The sequence below is a fragment of the Stegostoma tigrinum genome, chromosome 48 (genome assembly GCF_030684315.1).
Source record: "Stegostoma tigrinum isolate sSteTig4 chromosome 48, sSteTig4.hap1, whole genome shotgun sequence".
Taxonomy (NCBI): Eukaryota; Metazoa; Chordata; class Chondrichthyes; order Orectolobiformes; family Stegostomatidae; genus Stegostoma; species Stegostoma tigrinum.
In genome coordinates, this window is record NC_081401.1 from 4,691,030 (window position 1) to 4,710,060 (window position 19,031).

At 47.8% G+C, this 19,031-nt stretch overlaps 1 protein-coding gene across 4 annotated transcripts; it reads right to left on the bottom strand.

Annotated features, from left to right (window-relative positions):
• Positions 1-321: 321 nt before the first annotated feature.
• Positions 322-17,195, bottom strand: LOC132206010 (perforin-1-like). 4 transcript variants are annotated; one of them, XM_059643096.1, is made up of 2 exons: positions 17,140-17,195; positions 322-2,286 (listed from the first exon to the last, which is right to left on the bottom strand). In XM_059643096.1, the coding sequence occupies exon 2, from the start codon at positions 2,253-2,255 to the stop codon at positions 546-548; it is 1,710 nt and encodes a 569-aa protein (XP_059499079.1). In that variant the 5' UTR covers positions 2,256-2,286; positions 17,140-17,195; the 3' UTR covers positions 322-545. The 4 variants fall into 4 exon arrangements, with proteins under 4 accessions (XP_059499079.1, XP_059499077.1, XP_059499078.1 ...); XM_059643094.1 differs by lacking the exon at positions 17,140-17,195 and adding an exon at positions 8,057-8,190; XM_059643095.1 differs by lacking the exon at positions 17,140-17,195 and adding an exon at positions 7,983-8,165.
• Positions 17,196-19,031: the final 1,836 nt, after the last annotated feature.

The window sequence follows — 19,031 nt, forward strand, 5'->3', positions numbered from 1 at the left end:
GGCAAGTGGGGATTATCCCATCACACCTTCCTTGTCGATGATGGGACAAGCTTTTGGTGGGGGGAGAAGGGGATAGTCAGGAGGGAGGTGACTTACTGAAGTATTCCCAGCCTCTGACCTGCTCTTTTAGCCACCTCTCAATAACAGAGGGATACCTTCAGAGAGCCTTTCAAGGTCAGGGGGTTCAGGCTACACAATCATAATTGACCCAAAACTCTTCCCATCCACTCCCATTCTGCACGGTTCCAACATACAGCCTCACACCATGCAACAAACTCACTGACCAAGTGCACCCAGAAAGACTGATCATGTGAAACAGGCTAAATGCCAAAGAGTTGAATTTATTGAAAAAATGTAAAATTATAAAAATGCATACAGCAACAAGCATGGTCTTTATCGTTGTCATTTCACATCGCGGTGCGCTACACTGCTTCCATGTTTGGAAAAAGCTTCAAAGCGTTGCATTTTAATGGCACTCAGCCTCCCATATTAAATGAGGGCCATAATACTGCTATGATATTGCCATGACAGTATCTGAGCAAGGGTTAGGGGAAGTAGACCACTGGGAATATTGGTTCAGAGCGATTGAGCATGACTGTGTTGAGGTGGAGGGTGTGGTTGGTGGTGCCCACGTAAGAGGTGAACGCCATGCTGCCAGGGAGGGGCGCATAGGCCTGGCAGGTGGCACCGCCCAGGTGGGGGCCACAGGTGAAGGTGTAATCGTAGGTCACCTTGCCATACTGGAGGTAGCAGACCTTCCTGTGGGTGCCGGAGGTCACACTGACCTCACATTTCCCCAGGAGATCGTCGCATTTGATGGTATCCTGGTCCCAAACCTTGATGGTCAGCATGTGCCCACTTTTGGCATTGACCTCACCCAGGTCCAACGTGGTGCTCCACGAGGGATTGTTGTTGTTCGAGATCACATTGGTCCTGGCCTCCTGTCGGCCATATCTGACCACCACGTAGCCATCAGTGGCCGTGAAAACGTCCCCCCAGAGGTCACGGCCCTCCTTGACAGTCACCACCAGATGGCCCAGCCCCTTCTCCTTGGGGCAACAATTCCGGTCCACATGATTATTCTCACGGCACGCGCAGTTACAGCGTTGGTGGGGGTTGCGGTAGGATCCATGGGGGCATGGAGCACGCACCTTGCATTGCTTGGAGAGGGCATTGAGCATGATGTAGTCGCTGATGTAGCGCTGCAGGTTCTTTCGCCTGGGGTCACTCTTGGGAAGCAGGTGGTGAAGAGGCACCAGGTCATAGCGAACCGTGCCGGGGTTAGAGGTCAGACTGTTCATCCAGCGGGAGAAGGCTGAACTGTCCCCGGAGAAGAAAAGGTCAGCCCCCTGCTGGACCTTACCCCCCGTCAACTCTGTTACCCGGTCATTGAAGGCCTGGTAGACCTTGTCACTGTTCTTCATAGCAGTCGCCATTTGCCAGCATTTCTGGTCATTCGCTGGGGTACTTGGCCTCAGCTGCGTGGTGGAAGTGACCTCTTTCGACAGGCAGTCCTTCACCTCCTCAATGGTGTAGCCCTCGGATGCTGCCTCACATGTCTGAATAGCCGTCACATCCTTAAAGTGCCCACCCAGCACCACAGACGTGAGGTAGTGGGTGCCGTAGGTGGCCACCAGCTTCCTGTACTGGTCCTTCTTGCCATTGGGAGGGAGGCTGGAGAGGGAGCGGGCAAATTCAGGTGCCAGGAGGGGCTTGTCCTTCACCCGATACTGGTAGTAGCGGCACTGGAACTGGTGACTGGTGAAACTGTAGCGGTCGCGCTTGGAGCGGGAGCTACCAAAACTCACCAGCTTAGACTTGGAACCGGCCAGCACTGATTTGGTTTCGTCGAGATGGAGGTCCACCCGCCAGTCATTGGTGATGGCAGAGGTTGCTGACTGTGCCAGCTTGTCAACCGAGCGGTAGAGTTGGCTGGAGAGCAAGCGCCGGCAGGAGCTCAGGGTACGCCAGTCCACCAGTGAGATAGGCAACCGCTGGCGCACATTACCAAGATGCTCATTGTGGCAGAGGATGCAGCTCCCATTGGCGAATTGCCAGGTGTTCATGTCAATCACAAAGGCGCCCTTGGGCTCAAGGGTCACCACGTCGTAGCCCAAACCCGCCAACTGGGCCCCTGGCACAAAGTTGGCATTGCGGCACTCACGGGCACGCCCGGTTGTACAGGCACTCAGGGCACCCTGGAAGAAGAGACAGAGAAAGAGGAAACAGCTTGGCTTCAAATGCACAGCTGTCATCTTGTCACCGGTTGTGCCTCCAACAGCCGATCTGCAAGAGGAAAAAGTAGAAGTTACACTGACAGGCTGTCACCGCCAAGGATCTCCATCAAAGTACCAATTCTCAGCTGAACTTGAAGTGCCGCTAGAGTTTTCTGCTCGGCAGGAGTTATTGGCACAGCTGCAAGCACGATGTGACAGATTTAGACAGATTAACTCTTATGTTGAAGATTTGCTGAATTTGACAAGTCAATGAGCTCTTAAAATCATTATGGCATCTGAAGTGGGTGTTGGATGTCTGTTTGCCTAATTCAAAACGTTTGAACCCTGATGAAAGCAGTATGCAATCTGAAGTGAGCTTCACTATTTCATTTGCCTAATTTGACCGATTTATCAGCTTTTAAGAGCATCATGATGTTTTAACAGAGCATTGAACCCCTGTTTGCTTAATTTGGCAGATTTATAAGCTTTAAGAGCAACATGTGATCTTAACTAGGTTTTGAATGTTTGTCTGCTTCATTTAACAGAATTATAAGCTGTTGAGAGTAGTATACTATTTTAAGTTGGTGCTGGAGGTTCCTTAACGTGCAAGATTTCAATGCTATTGAGGCTAGTGTATTGTCTTCCATGAAACAGCCAAGGTTAATTTTCTTAATGTGTCAGATCGACAGTAGTGTCATGGTCATCATTATATTCCTAATTCTAGATTCTTCACTGAATTCAAATTCCATTACCTTACATTAGGAATTCGAATGTATATTGTATAAGTCCTGGCCTGGTTTGCCTCACCAAATTTCAGTAATTCACACTTCTCATTTTGCATTTTTGCAACCGGCCTCAGACTGCTATCGTTTGCGAGGAATTCCTCCCCAGTCTGGGGGATCAATGGTCTCAGGCTCACTTGGGGTATCCTCCTGGGAGACCGCCCCCGAATATTCAGTTTTCCTCTGCCCTTTCCTCCCCTGTGGATGCTTTCCACCCACCCAGCTGGCGTCTGTAACTGAGGTAATTCCCTCCTGCAGGGTCCGAGTGTGGGTGGGTTGATGGTCATGAGGGGAGACCAAGCACTACCAACACCATGCTGGAACTCTCCTCGCCAAGCTGGCGGAGGCGGGGCTGAAGGAGCTCAGGGCGGGATGATCAATGAAATGTCCCTTGGGGAAACTTTGCCCAGAGGTCCAGCAGGCCTCAACATCTCACTGAAAGGAAGGCCCTTCTCCAGGGCGAGGTCTTCAGGAAGATCACCGGCCTCCTGTATATGTTCAGCATCACCACTATCCATCCCACCGACCCTGTCCCTATCTCTCTGCATTTCCCAAGGCAAACCCACCTTCCCTGCATATCCCTGAACACAGCCAGACAATATCCCATGGGCGGCACGGTGGCTCAGTGGTTAGCACTGCAGCCTCACAGCGCCAGGGACCCGAGTTCAATTCCTGTCTCGGGCGACTATCTGTGCGGAGTTTGCACATTCTCCCCGTGTCTGCGTGGGTTTCGGCTGGGTGCTCCGGTTTCCTCCCATATTCCAAAAATGTGCAGGTTAGGTGGGTTAGCCATGCTAAATTGCCCACAGTGTTCAGGGGTGTGAGGGTTATAGGGGGATGGGTCTGGCTGGGATACTTCAAGGGGTAGTGTGGACTTGTTGGGCCAAAGGGCCTGTTCCACACTGTAGGATATCTAATCTAATCTAATCAATCCACCCTAACCTGCACATCCCTTGGCACTATGGGACAATTTAGCATGGCTAATCCTCCCTAACCTGCACATCCCTGGGCACGACGGGACAATTTAGCATGGCTAATCCACCCTCACCTGCACATCTTTAGACTGTGGGAGGAAACCAGAGCACCTGGAGGAAACCTACACAGACAGTTGCCCGAGGGTGGAATCAAACCAAGGTCCCTGGAGCTATGAGGCAGCAGTGCTAAACACTGAGCCACTCTCATATTTCTGTACTAACAACTGCAGCCCCTTGACTGGATTCCAATATGTCACTCACTGCCAGGCATCTGTTAATCTTTATAGGATTCCACAAACGTGTCAATTAGACGCTAATCTGTACCACACTCCTGAACATCTGTGGTTCTGTCTATATTAACCACCCAAACCCCTTGATCAGTTTCCAGAATGTAATTAATCCCAGGTACCTGTTATTCACTATAGACACCATCCAGTCCAGTCTGGAACTCGCTCCCGGGTATCTGTTATTCTGCACATAAGCCACCCCAAACCCCTCAATTGGATTTGAATCTGTAATTCATTACCCAGCATCTGTTAATCTTTATACAAACCACCCGGAACCCTCGCTTAGGATCCAGCCTGTCACTCACTCCCTGGCATCTGTTGTTCTATACTATAAAGAATCCTGATACCCTTGATTAGATTCCAGACTCAAACTCAATCCCAGGGTATCTGTTATATTATTGATTATTATTATATTATACTATTGATCTACGCATAAGCCACCCCCAATTCCCCCGATCAGATTCCAATTTTTATATCACTCCTGGCTATGTGCTATTATGTGAATAAACTTCCAGTCTGTAACTCAGTCCCCCATGTATATGGTTTTCTGCATAAATCACTGCAATTCAATTCCAATCTGCAACTCACACCCACGTGTCGCTGTTACTCTGTATGTAAACCAGCGCGGCCCCTGATTAGGTTCCAGACTGTTACTCACTCTACAGTATTTGTTATTCTATATATAAGCCATCCCGAATCCCTCGATTCGATTCCAGTCTGTCACTTACTACCAGGCATCTGTTGATCATTGTATAAAACTCCGATGACACCTTGATTTGATTCCAGCCTGAAACTCACTTCCAGGTGGCTGTTCATCCATGCATAAACCAACCCAAATCCTTGATCAGATTCCAATTTGTACATCATTCCCGGGTATCAGTTCCACTGTATATAACCCCTCGCCAAACCCCTCGATTAGATTTTAGTCTGTAATTCACTCTCAGTAATCTGTAATTCTGTACATAAACCACCCCGAAACCTTCGATTATATTCCAGCCTGTAACTCACTCCTGGGTGTCTGTTATTCTACATATCACTCACACCAAACCCCGCGATTAGATTCCACTCTGTAACTCTGTCCCAGGTGTCTGTTATTCCATGTGGAAACCTTTCTGAACTGCTGATTAAATTTCAGTCTCTTACTCACACCTGGGTTTCTGTTATTCTATCGACATAAATCATACTGAATGCCTCAATTAGAATCCAGTCTGTAAAACCCTCCTGGGTATCTGTTATTCTGTATATAAACCAAGCCAAACCTCTCAATTAGATTACAGTTTGTCACTCATTCCCAGATGTCTGTTATTCTATATATAAAACAGCACTACCCCCTGATTAGGTTCCAGTCTGTTACTCACGCTTGGGTATCTGTTATTCAAGATTTAACCAGCCCAAACCCCTCAATCAGATTCCAGTCTGATACTCAGTCCCAGGCATCTGCTGATCTTTATATAAACTTCCCCGAGTCCCTTGGTCAGAATCCTGTCTGTAACTCACTCCTTGGTATCTGCTGATCTATGCATAAGCCAGCTATATCCCTTGACCCTTCGGCCCAAAAAGTCAGCTTTTGTGCTCCTAAGATATCGCTTGGCCTGCTGTGTTCATCCAGCTCCACACTTTGTTATCTTGGATTCTCCAGCATCTGCAGTTCCCATGACCCCCTTCAAACACCTCAATTCATTTCCAATCTGTACTTCTCTCACAGGCATCCACTATATTTTGCAAAAATGATGCGTACCCCTTGACTAAACTCCCAACCATTAACTCAGTCCCAGGGACCTGGTATTCCACATAAAACCAAACCTTAAACGCCTCATTTAGATTCCAAACTGTATCACACTCCAGATATATGTTATAAACCCCTGAACTCCTTGATTAGATTTCACACTGTAACCACACCCAAATACCTTTATTATTCATTTAAAACCTCCTCACGCCCCTCCATTAGATTTCAGACTGTTGCACTCTCCTGGGTACATGTTATTTTATATCTAAACCATTCTGAACGCGTTGATCACAGTGCAATCTACACCACAGTCAGCCTCGGTGGCACAGTAGCTCAGTGGTTAGCACTGCTGCTTACAGCACCAGGGACCTGGGTTCAATTCCACCCTTGGGTGACTGTATGTGCAGAGTTTTCCTGTGTCTGTGTGGGTTTCCTCTAGGTGCCCTGGTTTTGTCCCACACTCCAAAGATGTGCTAGTTAGGTGGATCGGTCATGCTAAATAGCCAAGTGTTCAGGGATGTGTGGATGAGGTGGGTTATAGGGGGATGGGTCTGGGTAGGATGCTGTGAGGTTTAGTGTGGACTTGTTGGGCCGAAGGGCCTGTTTCCACACTGTGGGGATTCTGTTTATTTTCCACATTGCCAGCTCCTTGTTATTACAGATAATAATCACGTTGCACTGTGTAACTCATTCACGGCTATCTGTTATTCCACACAGAATTCACTCAAACACCTTTATTAGACAGTCATCCGTGTCACAGGTACCTACTGTTCTATCGAGAGAAACAACCTGAATCCCCTGATCAAGTCAGTAACTAACTCCTGGATATCCCGTAGTATTCAGGGCTGTGTGGGTTATAGGGGGATGGGTCTGGGTGGGGTGCTCCAAGGGGCAGTGTAGACTTGTTGGGCCGAAGGGCCTGTTTCCACACTGTAGGGAATCTAATCTAATCTAATCTGTTATTGTATACACAAATGAACCACGTACCAGTCTGCAACCCAAGCCCAGATATTGGTTATTCTTTCTATATAAACTACCAGGTATCTGTTAATTCTATACATAACCCACCCCGAGCCCCTCAATTAGATTCCAGTCTGTAACTCACTCCCGGGTATCTGTTATTCTACATATAAACCTGCCTGAAACCCTCAATTACATTACAGGCTATAACTCACTCCTGGGTGTCTGTTAATCTATGTATAATCCACACCAAATTCCCTGCTTAGATTGCAGTCTGTAAGTCACTCGCAGGTATCTGTTACGCAAATATAAATCACCCTGAGCCCCTCAAATACATTCCAGTCTATAACTCACGCTCGAGCATCTGTTATTCAGCATATAAACCATCCTGGACCCCCTCGATCAGATTCCAGTCCCTAACTCTCTTCTGGGTATCTGTTATGCCATTCATAAACCTGCTCAAACCCCTTGATCAAATTCCAGTCAGGAACTGACCCCCAGATATCTGCTGATCTAAGTGTAAACCACCCCAAACCTCTCAATTAGAGTCCAGTCTGGATCTCACTCCTGGATATCTGTTATTCTGTATATAAAGCACCCCGAAGCCATTGCTCAGCTTCCAGTCTGTACCCTAGTCCCGGGTATCTGTTATCATACACATAAACCTCAATTAAATTCCAGTCTGTCACTCATTCCCGGGTGTGTGTTATTCTGTACACAAACCACACTGAACCCCTCAATTAGCTTCCATTCTGTAACTCACGTCTGGGTATCTGTTATTCTTTAGAGAACACCTCGAAAAGCTTGCAGTCTGTAACTCACTCCCAACATCTGTTAGTGTGGATATAAACCACCACAAGCACTTTTATTAGATTCCAGTCCGCAACTCATTCCGGGTGTTTGTAATTCAGTCTGCGAGCATCCCGAGCCCCTTGATATTTTCTAGTCTGTAACTCATGCCCGATAACTATCTTTCTGTATAGTGCAAGCCTGAACCCTCTGTGCTTTTCTCTGCATATTTTCTAACATGTCTTTACCTGCTGATAACTTTGCCCTCAGTGTTGTTCCCCTACATTGTCCCAGTTCAGTGCAGTGCTCCTTTCACACGTACCTCAGCGCAGTGTTTCCTCCTGCTCCTTTCTGGCCTCACAGTAGCCGACTCCGAGACAGTGCTAAGGGCAGGGAAGCCTGTGTCTTAAATTATCTCGCACTGGGCAGTTGTCCATCCCCAATAATGGGAGAGGTCATCACCTCGCGGTGGTGTGAAAATGAATGTCACATTTCCAAACTGTGATATCTCTCACACTGCAAAGTGTCAGTGACCCCAAACCGCTTCCTGTTCACTCCCACTCCACACCATTCCAAGGAACGGAACCCCTTCCCATCCACTCCCATTCTACACAATTGCAATGAACTGAAAGCCCTTCCCTTCACCCTGGCACTGTACAATCCCATTGGACCCCAAACCACTTCACCTTCACTCACACTGTGCACATACCTGACAACTATTTAAAATGTTTATGCATGGGTGTCAATGTCATGCCAGCATTTCTTGCCAGTCCCTAGGTGCCCCCTTCAGAAGGTGGTGTTGAGCTGCCTTCTGACACTGCTGCAGTCCATATGCTGCAGGTTGATGCCCTGAGATAGGGATTTCCAGGATTTTGACCCAGCGACAATGAAGGAACAGCAATATGTTTCTCAGTCAGCATGAGTGGTTTGGACAGGAAATTGCAGGGGGTGGTATTCCCATGTATCTGCTGCCTCTGTCATTCTGAATGGAAGTAGTCATGGCTTGGAAAAGTGCTATCTAAGGAGTCATGGTTAATATTTGCAGTGCAGCTTAGACAATGCAAACATTGCTGCGACTCAGCATCAGTGGTGGATATTTGTGGATGTGATGCCAATCAAGTTCAAAATTGCCTTTAGCTGCAGATAGCAGGAAGGAACACACATGTGGATTCTGTGTTTAATGGTGACACGTCATGTTCATAAAGCAGTGGTAAAAGTGACAGGCTGATACACTGTTCTTGCAAAAAAATGTCAGAACTACAGCCAGATAAAATACAAATGTGTCAAACTCTCCAAGCAAGATGGCCAATCACAACAAAATCTGCGTCACCTCACAAGCTGCCATCATCCCACAGTGCATTGAAATGGTTGCTCAATGTCCACTCTCTCTCTCAGGGAGATATCTGTACACTGACTGGTGTCTCTCAGTCCCCCCTCTCTCTCTCTCTCAGGGAGATATCTGTACACTGACTGGTGTCTCTCAGTCCCCTCGCTCTCTCTTAGGGAGATATCTGTACACTGACTGGTGTCTCTCAGTCCCCCCCTCTCTCTCTCAGGGAGATATCTGTACACTGACTGGTGTCTCTCAGTCCCCCCCTCTCTCACTCAGGGAGATATCTGTACACTGACTGGTGTCTCTCAGTCCCCCCCCTCTCTCTCTCTCAGGGAGATATCTGTACCCTGACTGGTGTCTCTCAGTCCCCCCTCTCTCTCTCTCAGGGAGATATCTGTACCCTGACTGGTGTCTCTCAGTACCCCCCCCCCCTCTCTCTCTCTCAGGGAGATATCTGTACACTGACTGGTGTCTCTCAGTCCCCCCCCTCTCTCTCTCTCTCAGGGAGATATCTGTACACTGACTGGTGTCTCTCAGTCCCCCCCCTCTCTCTCTCTCAGGGAGATATCTGTACCCTGACTGGTGTCTCTCAGTCCCCCCTCTCTCTCTCTCTCAGGGAGATATCTGTACACTGACTGGTGTCTCTCAGTCCCCCCCCTCTCTCTCTCTCAGGGAGATATCTGTACACTGACTGGTGTCTCTCAGTCCCCCCCCCTCTCTCTCAGGGAGATATCTGTACACTGACTGGTGTCTCTCAGTCCCCCCTCTCTCTCTCTCTCAGGGAGATATCTGGACACTGACTGGTGTCTCTCAGTCCCCCCTCTCTCTCTCTCAGGGAGATATCTGTACACTGACTGGTGTCTCTCAGTCCCCCCTCTCTCTCTCTCTCGGGGAGATATCTGTACACTGACTGGTGTCTCTCAGTCCCCCCTCTCTCTCTCTCTCTCAGGGAGATATCTGTACACTGACTGGTGTCTCTCAGTCTCCCCCCCTCTCTCTCTCAGGGAGATATCTGTACACTGACTGGTGTCTCTCAGTCCCCCCCTCTCTCTCTCAGGGAGATATCTGCACACTGGCTGGTGTCTCTCAGTCCCCTCCTCTCTCTCTCTCAGGGAGATATCTGTACACTGACTGGTGTCTCTCAGTCCCCCCTCTCTCTCTCTCTCTCAGGGAGATATCTGTACACTGACTGGTGTCTCTCAGTCCCCCCTCTCTCTCTCAGGGAGATATCTGTACACTGACTGGTGTCTCTCAGTCCCCCCTCACTCTCTCTCAGAGAGATATCTGTACACTGGCTGGTGTCTCTCAGTACCCCCCACACCTCTCTCTTTCGGGGGAATATCTGTACACCGACTGGTGTCTCTCAGACCCCCTCTCTCTCTCAGGGAAATATCTGGACACTGACTGGTGTGTCAGCACCCGCCTTTCTCTCTCTCAGGGAGATATCTGTACACTGACTCACATCTCCCAGTTCATCACTGCAACAGGACTGGAGTTCAGAAGCAGGGATCTCTTCCTGCAGGTATACAGGGACTTGGTGATATCACTCCTGGAGTATTGTGTGCAGTTTTGATCACCCTCCCCTTGAGAAGAGATATTCTTGCCACAGAGGAAGTGCAGTGAAAGTTCACAAGGCTGATTACAGGTATGCTGGGATGGTCACATGTGGAGAGGTGGGTTCTCCTGGGCCTGTATTCATGGGAGTTCAGAACGAAGAGAGGGAGAATCTGTGTAACAGGGCTGGACAGACTATATGAAGGGAGAATGTTTCTCCTGTTTTGGGTGGAGTCCAGATCCAGGGAGTGGGCATTGTCTCATATACATGGGATAGCACTGAGATGTAGAGTCAATTCTTCAAAGGGTGGTCAACCTGAGAATATTCCAGATACAGATCAATCGATAAGTTGTTCAAGCTATCAAGCATCAAGGGTTACGACTGGAAGTGGGAACAGGAGATGGTGGGACCAGCCATGACCACATTGAATGGCAGAGCAGGCTCATTGGCCTATTCCCAGTTCTCGTCCAGTTCCTGTCCTTCCGTGTTGACCTGGCCTTATAAGGCAGGCCTGGGCCTCACTGTCAACATATCAGGCCTCGTGGCCTGTAGCCTCCATTCTCCCCCAGTTCAAGTAAGACAAGGCCGAGAAGAGGAAAATTCACTGTTTTTGGACCAGTCTCTTTCTCAAAATGCTCGCCCCCTCCTCCCCGTGTCCAATTAAATCTTGAATTGCTGCTGCCCAACAAACTAACATCTCAAAAATCAGAAATAGATGTGTGATTATCAGCTGCAAGATCTCATCTCTCTCTCGCTCTCACCCTCAGTTAAGAGCTGCCACTGGCTTGTTCCCGTTTCAGCTGGTGTCTCAGTCAGAGCAAAAATATTCATCCCCTCATCTCCTTTCCTCATCATTCCCTCTGAGGTTACAGCAATAGAGAGGGATGTAGGGGCTGTAAGAGGTGGCAGAGAAATGGACGGCGTGAAGGGGGTTGAGGAGGTGACAGAAACAGAGACGGTTGGAGGAGCTGGAGGGGGTTGCAGAGATAGGGAGGGGGTTCAGGAGCCGTGGGAGGTTACAGAGATAGGGAAGGGGTGTAGGAGCTGGAGGGGTTTATAAAGATAGAGAGGAGGGGTGCAGGGGCTACAGGAGGTTACAGACGTACAGGCGTGTGTAGGGGCGAGAAGAGAAAACAGGGATAGGGAGGGATATACGGACAAGAGGAGATGACAGTGACAGGGAGGGGTGTAGAGGATGAAAGAGGTGACAGAAATATGGAAGAATTGTAGGGGCTTGAGGAGGTGACAGAAATAGGGAGTAGGTATAAGGTTGGAGGATGTGACAGAGACAAGGAATGGGTATACGGGGCTGGAGCAGTTTACAGAGTTAGGGAGGGGTACGGGGCTAGAAGTGGTGACAGAGATATAGAGGGGGTGAAGATGCTGTTGAAGGGGATGACATGAAGAAATAGGCACAGTTGGAGGCCATTCAGCCCCTTGATGCTCTCCTGTCCTTCAATCCGATCCCAACTGAATTCGGAGAATTTTTGCCCCATCTTGCCACCAGCTCCATTTCTTTAGAGGGTGATCAAACTGAGACTTCTCTCCCACACAAAGTTGTGGAGACGAGGATCTTGAGAATATTTCGGACAGAGATCATTTGATCAGTTGATCAAGCTATCAATGATCAAGTGTTATGAGAGGAAATGGCAATAGAGATGGTGGAACCAGCCATGATCATGTTGGATGGCAGAGCAAGAGTGATGCGCCAAATGGCCGATGATAACAAAGTGTGGAGCTGGATGAACACAGCAGGCCAAGCAGCATCTCAGCAGCACAAAAGCTGATGTTTTGGGCCTAGACCCTTCATCAGAGAGGGGGTTGGGGAGAGGGTTCTGGAATAAATAGGGAGACGGGGGAGGCGGACCGAAGATGGAGAGAAAAGAAGATAGGTGGAGAGGAGACGATAGGTGGGGAGTTAGGGAGGGGATAGGTCAGTCCAGGGAAGACGGACAGGTCAAGGAGCAGGATAAGGTTAGTGGTGGGAAATGGGGGTGCGGCTTGAGGTGCGAGGAAGGGATGGGTGAGAGGAAGAACAGGTTAGGGAGGCAGAGACAGGCTGGACTGGTTAGGGTTTTCCCAATTCCTCCGCCTCCACTGCATCTGCTCCCAGGATGAGGCATTCCACTCCTGCACATCCCAGATGTGCATGTTCTTAAAGGACCGCAATTTTCCCCCCACAGTGATCGAGAACACCCTTGACCGTGTCTCCTGCATTTCCCGCAACACATCCCTCACACCCCGCCCCCGCCACAACCGCCCCAAGAGGATCCCCCTCGTTCTTACCTACCACTCCACCAACCTCCGGATACAACGCATTATCCTCCGACACTTCTGCCATTTACAATCCGACCCCACCACCCAAGACATTTTTCCATCCCCACCTTTGTCATCCTTCCGGAGAGACCACTCTCTCCGTGACTCCCTTTTCCGCTCCACAGTCCCCTCCAACCCCACCACACTCAGCACCTTCCCCTGCAACCGCAGGAAATGCTTCACTTGCCCCCACACCTCCTCCCTCACCCCCATCCCGGGCCCCAAGATGACTTTCCATATTAAGCAGATGTTCACCTGCACATCTGCCAATGACGCTATCAGGCAGGAGTTAGGAAGTACAGATTGGGAGCAATTGTTCCACAGAAGGGGCACAACAGACATGTGGAGGCTGTTTAAGGAGCAGTTGGTGCAAGTGATGCATAAATTTGTTCCTCTGAGACAGGTAAGAAGGGGTAAGTTTAAGGAGCCTTGGATGACGGGAACAGAGGTGCTTCTCATCAAAAAGAAAAAGGCAGTTTATGTAATGTGGAGGAAGCAAGGGTCTAGCACAGCTTTAGAGGATTACAGCCTTGCTCAGAAGGAGCTCAAAGGTGAACTGAGGAGGGCCAAGAGGGGGCATGAAAAAGGCTTGGCAGGAAGGATTAGGGAGAACCTGAAGGCATTTTACTCATACGTGAGGAATAAGAGAATGATCAGGGAGAAGGTAGGGCCGATCAGGGATAGCATAGGGAACTTGTGCGTGGAGTCTGAGCAGATAGGGGAAGCCCTAAATGAGTTTTTTGCTTCGGTTTTCACTAAGGAAAGGGACCTTGTTGTGAATGAGAACTTTGAGGAGCAGGAAAACAGGCTTGAACAGATCGAGATTGAGGAAGTTGATGTGCTGGAAATTTTAGTGAACATTAAGATTGATAAATCCCCAGGGCCTGACCAGATTTATCCTAGGTTACTCCAGGGAGCGAGAAAGGAGGTTGCTAAGTCGCTGGCGAAGATCTTTGCTTCCTCACTCTCCACGAGGGTCGTACCAGAAGATTGGAGGGAGGCAAATGTTGTTCCTCTTTTCAAGAAAGGGAGTAGGGAAATCCCTGGAAATTATAGACCAGTCAGTCTTACATCTGAGGTCAGCAAGGTTTTGGAAAGAATTCTGAGGGATAAGATTTATGACTATTGGTTCCAGGCTGTTACTCACTCTACAGTATTTGTTATTCTATATATAAGCCATCCCGAATTCCTCGATTCGATTCCAGTCTGTCACTTACTACCAGGCATCTGTTGATCATTGTATAAACCTCCGATGACACCTTGATTTGATTCCAGCCTGAAACTCACTTCCAGGTGGCTGTTCATCCATGCATAAACCAACCCAAATCCTTGATCAGATTCCAATTTGTACATCATTCCCGGGCGTCAGTTCCACTGTATATAAACCACCATGAACCCCTCGATTAGATTGCAGTCAGTAACTCATTCCTAGGAACCTGTTATTCTTTACATAAGCCACCCCGAAACCTTCGATTATATTCCAGCCTGTAACTCACGCCCTGGTGTCTGTTATTCTACATATCATTCACACCAAACCCCGCGATTAGATTCCACTCTGTAACTCTGTCCCAGGTGTCTGTTATTCCACATGGAAACCTTTCTGAACTCCTGATTAAATTCCAGTCTCTTACTCACACCTGGGTTTCTGTTATTCTATTTACGTAAACCGTACAGAATGCCTCGATTAGAATCCAGTCTGTAACAACTCCCCACTACCTGCCCCCTCCCACCTCCCCCGCCCCGGGTAACTGTTATTCTGTATACAAACCACACCAAACCCCTCGATTAAATTTCTGTAACTCACTTCCTGGAATCCCAGTCTCTTACTCACTCTCAGGTGTCCGTTACTGTAAACATAATACAACGCTTGATTAGACTGCAGTCTTTATCTCACTGTAACTGTCTGTTTTTTAGTGAGGAAACCTTCCTGAAACTCTCCATTAGATTCAAGTTCGTACATCTCTCACAGAATTTGATAATGTTTATGAGTAATTCCCCGAAGACCACCGCTAATTTTCAGTTGGCGACTCAGTCCCTTGCTTTTATTGTTCTTTACCGAACTTCTTCAAACACCTCAATTCATTTCCAGTCTGGACCTCTCTCACCGGCATGTGCAATATTTTGCAAAAATGATTCGTACACTTTGATTAAACTCTCAACCATTAACTCAGTCCCAGGGACCTGCTATTCTATATAAAACCAAACCTTAAACGCCTCATTTAGATTCCAAACTGTATCACACTCCAGATATATGTTATAAACCCCTGAACTCCTTGATTAGATTTCACTCTGTAACCACACCCAAATACCTTTATTATTCATTTAAAACCTCCTCACGCCCCTCCATTAGATTTCAGACTGTTGCACTCTCCTGGGTACATGTTATTTTATATCTAAACCATTCTGAACGCGTTGATCACAGTGCAATCTACACCACAGTCAGCCTCGGTGGCACAGTAGCTCAGTGGTTAGCACTGCTGCTTACAGCACCAGGGACCTGGGTTCAATTCCACCCTTGGGTGACTGTATGTGCAGAGTTTTCCTGTGTCTGTGTGGGTTTCCTCTAGGTGCCCTGGTTTTGTCCCACACTCCAAAGATGTGCTGGTTAGGTGGATCGGTCATGCTAAATAGCCAATAGTGTTCAGGGATGTGTGGATGAGGTGGGTTATAGGGTGATGGGTCTGGGTAGGATGCTGTGAGGTTTAGTGTGGACTTGTTGGGCCGAAGGGCCTGTTTCCACACTGTGGGGATTCTGTTTATTTTCCACATTGCCAGCTCCTTGTTATTACAGATAATAATCACGTTGCACTGTGTAACTCATTCACGGCTATCTGTTATTCCACACAGAATTCACTCAAACACCTTTATTAGACAGTCATCCGTGTCACAGGTACCTACTGTTCTATCGAGAGAAACAACCTGAATCCCCTGATCAAGTCAGTAACTAACTCCTGGATATCCCGTAGTATTCAGGGCTGTGTGGGTTATAGGGGGATGGGTCTGGGTGGGGTGCTCCAAGGGGCAGTGTAGACTTGTTGGGCCGAAGGGCCTGTTTCCACACTGTAGGGAATCTAATCTAATCTAATCTGTTATTGTATACACAAATGAACCACGTACCAGTCTGCAACCCAAGCCCAGATATTGGTTATTCTTTCTATATAAACTACCAGGTATCTGTTAATTCTATACATAACCCACCCCGAGCCCCTCAATTAGATTCCAGTCTGTAACTCACTCCCGGGTATCTGTTATTCTACATATAAACCTGCCTGAAACCCTCAATTACATTACAGGCTATAACTCACTCCTGGGTGTCTGTTAATCTATGTATAATCCACACCAAATTCCCTGCTTAGATTGCAGTCTGTAAGTCACTCGCAGGTATCTGTTACGCAAATATAAATCACCCTGAGCCCCTCAAATACATTCCAGTCTATAACTCACGCTCGAGCATCTGTTATTCAGCATATAAACCATCCTGGACCCCCTCGATCAGATACCAGTCCCTAACTCTCTTCTGGGTATCTGTTATGCCATTCATAAACCTGCTCAAACCCCTTGATCAAATTCCAGTCAGGAACTGACCCCCAGATATCTGCTGATCTAAGTGTAAACCACCCCAAACCTCTCAATTAGAGTCCAGTCTGGATCTCACTCCTGGATATCTGTTATTCTGTATATAAAGCACCCCGAAGCCATTGCTCAGCTTCCAGTCTGTACCCTAGTCCCGGGTATCTGTTATCATACACATAAACCTCAATTAAATTCCAGTCTGTCACTCATTCCCGGGTGTGTGTTATTCTGTACACAAACCACACTGAACCCCTCAATTAGCTTCCATTCTGTAACTCACGTCTGGGTATCTGTTATTCTTTAGAGAACACCTCGAAAAGCTTGCAGTCTGTAACTCACTCCCAACATCTGTTAGTGTGGATATAAACCACCACAAGCACTTTTATTAGATTCCAGTCCGCAACTCATTCCGGGTGTTTGTAATTCAGTCTGCGAGCATCCCGAGCCCCTTGATATTTTCTAGTCTGTAACTCATGCCCGATAACTATCTTTCTGTATAGTGCAAGCCTGAACCCTCTGTGCTTTTCTCTGCATATTTTCTAACATGTCTTTACCTGCTGATAACTTTGCCCTCAATGTTGTTCCCCTACATTGTCCCAGTTCAGTGCAGTGCTCCTTTCACACGTACCTCAGTGCAGTGTTTCCTCCTGCTCCTTTCTGGCCTCACAGTAGCCGACTCCGAGACAGTGCTAAGGGCAGGGAAGCCTGTGTCTTAAATTATCTCGCACTGGGCAGTCGTCCATCCCCAATAATGGGAGAGGTCATCACCTCGCGGTGGTGTGAAAATGAATGTCACATTTCCAAAATGTGATATCTCTCACACTGCAAAGTGTCAGTGACCCCAAACCCCTTCCCATTCATACCCACTGCAGATAATCCCAATGCACCCAAACCTCTTTACGTTCGCTCCCACATCGTACAATCCCAAAGGATCAAAACACTACCATTCACTCCCATTTGTCACAATCCTAATGTTCTCCAATTTCTTCCCAGTCACTCACACTGTACACAATCCCAATGGACCCAATCCCATTCCTGTTCACACCAACTCCAGACAATTCCAATGGACACAAACCCTTCCTATTCATTTGTATTCTGTGCAATCCCAACAGAAACAACACCCTCCCCGTTCAGTCCAAACGTACGTAATCTCAGTCAAGCCTAATCCCTTCCTATTCATTCCCACACTGTACAATCACATAGGACTCAAACCTTTTCCCATTCACTTCAATTCTACACAATCCCAATGAACCGAAAACCCTTCCCAGTCATACTGACTCGACACAATCCCAATTGGGACAACCTCCTTCTTGTTCACCCCCACTCTACACAATCCCAATAAATCCCAATCCCCTTCACATTCATTCCCACTGCGTACAAACCCAATGGATCCAAACCCCTTCCCGTTCGTTCCCACTGTACACAATCCCTGTGGACCCAAACACCTTCCTGGTCACTCCCACTCTGCACAATCCTAATGGGCAGGTTGTCCTTCTCCTCCTTAAAACAAGTTAGACATTTCCAACCAGAACCTTATCAATGAATTTGCCTAGGTTCCCACTATAATGAGGTGGTCAATTCACTGCAAACACAAGTCGGTACCGATGTAAAACAGTCCCAATTTTATTAGGGAACAAGTTGCAATAGCCTCTATATTAAATATATTCTCTCATACTCTTATTTGGCCCCTTAAGCATACAATCCTTCCAGAGTCTCTTGTATATTTATGCTGTGGCTCTCTCTCTGGTTCTGTCTCTGGGGCTGCAAAGCTGCTTTCTTTCCTCCCCCTTCCCTCTCTGGGTGGTCAGCTGGTCTCTGCCTCTTACCATGTTGGTCTCCTCTGAAGGACTCCAGAAGATTTGAGACAATGGTCTGCAAGTGAGCCCTTTCTAGAACTTTCTGGCTGGTACTCTGCTTCTTTCTGCAGTTCTGGCCAATCATGGAGAAACATTTAGTATTTTGAACCATGAGCCAATCATTTGGATGGCTTGCTCCTGTCACTTTCTTTATGTAGCTTGTTCAGTGGACAAGTTGTCAGGGAAATGTCTTTCCAGGATAACTGCTGACCTCCTACATGATACTAATGTCATTAGTGCCTGGCTGCTCTTTATGCCCTGGGTCTGGTGCGTAGATTTTGTGATTTCAGAGACTTGCTTGGCCAATGTACCCAGCATCCCTTGCTGGTTGGCCAAGACTGCAATCCGATCTGTGTTGTCCTTCTAGATGTTCGTGGTCAGGAGTTTAAAAGGTGCTGCCTAAGGAGTCTTGGCTAATTTTTACAGTGTATCTTGTAGATTGTGCACACTGCTACAACTGAGCATCAGTGGTCGAGGGAGTGGATGCTTATGGATGTTGTGCCAATCAAGTTCAAAATTGCCATTTGCTGCACATAGTGGGAAAGAATACTCAGGCAGATTCTGTGTGTAACTGTGGCAAGTTATGTTCAGAAAGCTGCGGTAAATGTGAGAGATAGATACAGTCTTCATGTGAAGAAGTGTCAGGGTCAAAAACAGTCAAAGT

Coding starts and splice junctions, on each gene's coding strand:
- LOC132206010 (XM_059643093.1), bottom strand. CDS start 4,404: ATGGTGTCTATAGTGAATAACAG. Junction 2,287..4,381: donor GTGTCTATAGTGAATAACAG/GTACCTGGGATT, acceptor TTCCTCTTGCAG/ATCGGCTGTTGGAGGCACAA.